Source organism: Taudactylus pleione, unplaced genomic scaffold (assembly GCF_031769625.1).
Source record: "Taudactylus pleione unplaced genomic scaffold, aTauple2 ptg002888l, whole genome shotgun sequence".
NCBI lineage: Eukaryota > Metazoa > Chordata > Amphibia > Anura > Myobatrachidae > Taudactylus > Taudactylus pleione.
The window spans coordinates 9,083-13,643 of NW_028287258.1; the positions used below are offsets into that span (position 1 = coordinate 9,083).

At 48.9% G+C, this 4,561-nt stretch overlaps 1 protein-coding gene across 1 annotated transcript; it reads right to left on the reverse strand.

The window, feature by feature from the left end:
- Positions 1 to 1,502: 1,502 nt before the first annotated feature.
- Positions 1,503 to 3,040, reverse strand: LOC148431098 (THO complex subunit 6 homolog; the record flags this gene model as incomplete). Its single annotated transcript, XM_088466353.1, has 6 exons — positions 1,503 to 1,656; positions 2,273 to 2,401; positions 2,479 to 2,589; positions 2,670 to 2,732; positions 2,808 to 2,857; positions 2,938 to 3,040. Coding segments are annotated over 6 exons (540 nt in total), but the record flags the coding sequence as incomplete, so codon positions are not given.
- Between the last annotated feature and the right edge of the window lie 1,521 nt (positions 3,041 to 4,561).

Genomic DNA, 4,561 nt, shown 5'->3' on the forward strand with positions numbered 1-4,561 from the left:
AGCATCTTCCATGTGTACATGTGCTGTATGGTTTCTATATGATGCGTTTTACCTCCCTACACAGAAACATTTCCCTACCTTCTATCTCAGATGAGACTGCCATTAGGAATACTAACCCATGCCATTCTATGCTACAGTATCTTCCATGTGTACATGTGCTGTGTGGTTTCCATATGATGCATTTTACCTCCCTACACAAACATTTCCCTACCTTCTATCTCAGATGAGGCTGTCATGGGGAATACTAACCCATGCCATTCTATGCTGCAGCATCTTCCATGTGTACATGTGCTGTATGGTTTCTATATGATGCGTTTTACCTCCCTACACAGAAACATTTCTCTACCTTCTATCTCAGCTGAGGCTGCCATCAGGAATACTAACCCATGCCATTCTATGCTGCAGCATCTTCCATGTGTACATGTGCTGTGTGGTTTCTATATATTACACGTTTTACCTCCCTACACAGAAACATTTCTCTACCTTGTATCTCAGATGAGGCTGTCATGCGGAATACTAACCCATGCCACTCTACGCTGCATCTTCCATGTGTACATGTGCTGTGTGGTTTCCATATGACGCATTTTACCTCCCTACACAAACATTTCCCTACCTTCTATCTCAGCTGAGGCTGCCATGGGAAATACTAACCCATGCCATTCTATGCTGCAGCATCTTCCATGTGCTGTGTGGTTTCCATATGATGCGTTTTACCTCCCTACACAGAAACATTTCCCTACCTTCTATCTCAGCTGAGGCTGCCATGGGAAATACTAACCCATGCCATTCTATGCTGCAGTATCTTCCATGTGCTGTGTGGTTTCCATATGACGCGTTTTACCTCCCTACACAAACCTCTCTCTACCTTCTATCTCAGCTGAGGCTGCCATGCGGAATACTAACCCATGCCATTCTATGCTGCAGTATCTTCCATGTGTACATGTGCTGTGTGGTTTCCATATGACGCGTTTACCTCCCTACACAAACCTCTCTCTACCTTCTATCTCAGATGAGGCTGCCATGCGGAATACTAACCCATGCCATTCTATGCTGCAGCATCTTCCATGTGTACATGTGCTGTGTGGTTTCTATATATTACACGTTTTACCTCCCTACACAGAAACATTTCTCTACCTTGTATCTCAGATGAGGCTGTCATGGGGAATACTAACCCATGCCATTCTATGCTGCAGTATCTTCCATGTGCTGTGTGGTTTCTATATGACGCGTTTTACCTCTCTACACAGAAACCTCTCTCTACCTTGTATCTCAGATGAGGCTGCCATGGGGAATACTAACCCATGCCATTCTATGCTGCAGCAGAATTGAGGGCTCAGCTGACAGGCGTCACATTACTATCATGCAAGTCCATGGGTTCTGACTGGAGCACTTTGCGCAGGAACCATCACTACACCGCATGTCATCACCAGATCAGATTCACTGTACTGTGTCTGTGAGGAGGGTCCTCTCCTCTATACAATCAAACACCAGTCACAACACGGTGAATGTCAACACTTTTATTATAAATGTAAGAAAAGGAACATTGCTGGGGGAGGAGCCAGGCCAGGTAACTCAGGTAAATGTGAGCGAGAACGCCCTGTATCTGAAATTGGTGTAAACATCAATCTTGGAGCTGCTACCGGCGGCTGTGAGGACCTGCGGAAAAAGAATAAGGATTCATCTCCTACTGATCGTGCGCTCTCCACTTCACGCGGAACGTGCACTCCTCCTCACCATGCTGGCCATGCGCTCCCTCAAATCACGCTGACTGCATGCTTTCCCTATCACATTGAGAGTACACGCTACCCGTCACGCTGACCGTACGATACCCCCCATTATACTTATGCTGGCTGGCCAAGTGCTCCCCCTCACGCTAGCTGTGCGATCTCAACGGTCACACCGACTGTACACTCTCCCCCCCCCCGTGCACTTCTCCCTACAAGCTGGCCGTGCGCTCCCACCCCTAACGCTGGCTTTGCGCTCACACTGGTTCAGCTTCCCCTGTTACTTACCGAGCTCCCTCCCGTCAAGCTGACAGTTCTCTCCTGCATAACACCAGTCTCCCCATCACGCTAACCCAACACCCTGCCCACCACAATGACCTAGGGCTCTCCCCGCACACCATGACCCAGGGCTCTCCCAGCACACCATGACCCAGCCCTCTCCCCGCACACCATGACCCAGCCCTCTCCCCGCACACCATGACCCAGGGCTCTGCCCATCACACTGCGTCAGCTCTGCAGTCACCTCCCTCTACGCAAGCAAATCCTACCTTGTTTTCCTGGGAAGTCTCATTGATGCAGAGAGAGTAGATGGAGCAGGGGCTGCAGGGGATGCGGGCGCGGACCTCTCCGTTTATCTGGCAGTGATTGATGTGAGGCGCCTGCCCTGCACACAGGATCTGAGGACAGAGCATTGTGAGTGGAGGACCAGGCGCCCCAGGGTGGTGAGAGGAACGGTGACTGAGCTCACACTTACCAAGTCCTGATAGAACATCACTTGCTGCTGGCTCTCCTGGATTGGGAATATAGTAGTCGGAGTGACTGAGCGAAGGTGCCAGAGAGACAACATCGGGCCTCCCCCGCAGACCTAAACGGAAGCCATTTTACCATCGATATCAGTATATATTACCAGTCCCCTTATCAAAGACCCCAGACTCTGCCCCTCACCATCCAGTCTGAATCTGTCGCCAGGCAACTAATCCATTTCCCATACTGCGGCCGAGCACATTCCTAGGAAGAATACAGGAGAGTGAGACATGATCACATGGGGGCAAAAGTGCGAGGCGACAGCGCGGGGGACGTTACCTCATATTTATACACCTCAATCTTGTGGTTCTGTGATCCTGTCCGGAGATCTGGCGGAAGGAAACACTAATGGGTGATGAGATACATTACAGGTCCGTCTGTCCCCAGGTGAAGACAGGACAGGACTTACCCCAGAGCCTGACAGAGCCGTCCTCACTCCCGGACACACACTCACTCTGCTGGTCCCTGAGGGCCAGGCAATGGATGTAATCATCGTGCCCCTCAAGGGCCATCTAAAAGCAAAGACAATGTATTGTTATCCAGCCAGTGTGCGTGTGGTACAGTGATCACAGAGATCTACACTATACCCCTGACCTTCCCCTCACACAGAGCTCAGCCTCTGCTCAATACCACAAGGGGCGAAACAGCAGCTGTGTGACAGGGAACAGAGAGAGAGGAACTGCAGAGACTTCATTTATACCATCTCCTACAGCACTGATACTCACTATCCTGAGGGGTACACACATATCACATTACCCAGCACAGTCTCCCATATACAGACTCAGGAGCACACAGATATACAGGTGTCACATATCACATTACTCAGCGCAGTCTCCCATATACAGACTCAGGAGCACACAGATATACAGGTGTCACATATCACATTACTCAGCGCAGTCTCCCATATACAGACTCAGGAGAACAGAGATTAACAGGTGGCACATATCACATTACCCAGCACAGTCTCCCATATACAGACTCAGGAGCACACAGATATACAGGTGTCACATATCACATTACTCAGCGCAGTCTCCCATATACAGACTCAGGAGCACACAGATATACGGGTGTCACATATCACATTACTCAGCGCAGTCTCCTATATACAGACTCAGGAGCACACAGATATACAGGTGTCACATATCACATTACTCAGCACAGTCTCCCATATACAGACTCAGGAGCACACAGATATACAGGTGTCACATATCACATTACTCAGCGCAGTCTCCCATATACAGACTCAGGAGCACACAGATATACAGGTGTCACATATCACATTACTCAGCGCAGTCTCCCATATACAGACTCAGGAGCACACAGATATACAGGTGTCACATATCACATTACTCAGCACAGTCTCCCATATACAGACTCAGGAGCACACAGATATACAGGTGTCACATATCACATTACTCAGCGCAGTCTCCCATATACAGACTCAGGAGCACACAGATATACAGGTGTCACATATCACAGTACTCAGCGCAGTCTCCTATATACAGACTCAGGAGCACACAGATATACAGGTGTCACCTATCACATTACTCAGCGCAGTCTCCATATACAGACTCAGGAGCAGACAGATATACAGGTGTCACATATCACTTTACTCAGCGCAGTCTCCCATATACAGACTCAGGAGCACACAGATATACAGGTGTCACATATCACATTACTCAGCACAGTCTCCCATATACAGACTCAGGAGCACACAGATATACAGGTGTCACATATCACATTACTCAGCGCAGTCTCCCATATACAGACTCAGGAGCACACAGATATACAGGTGTCACATATCACAGTACTCAGCGCAGTCTCCTATATACAGACTCAGGAGCACACAGATATACAGGTGTCACCTATCACATTACTCAGCGCAGTCTCCATATACAGACTCAGGAGCAGACAGATATACAGGTGTCACATATCACTTTACTCAGCGCAGTCTCCCATATACAGACTCAGGAGCACACAGATATACAGGTGTCACATATCACATTACTCAGCGCAGTCTCCCATATACAGAC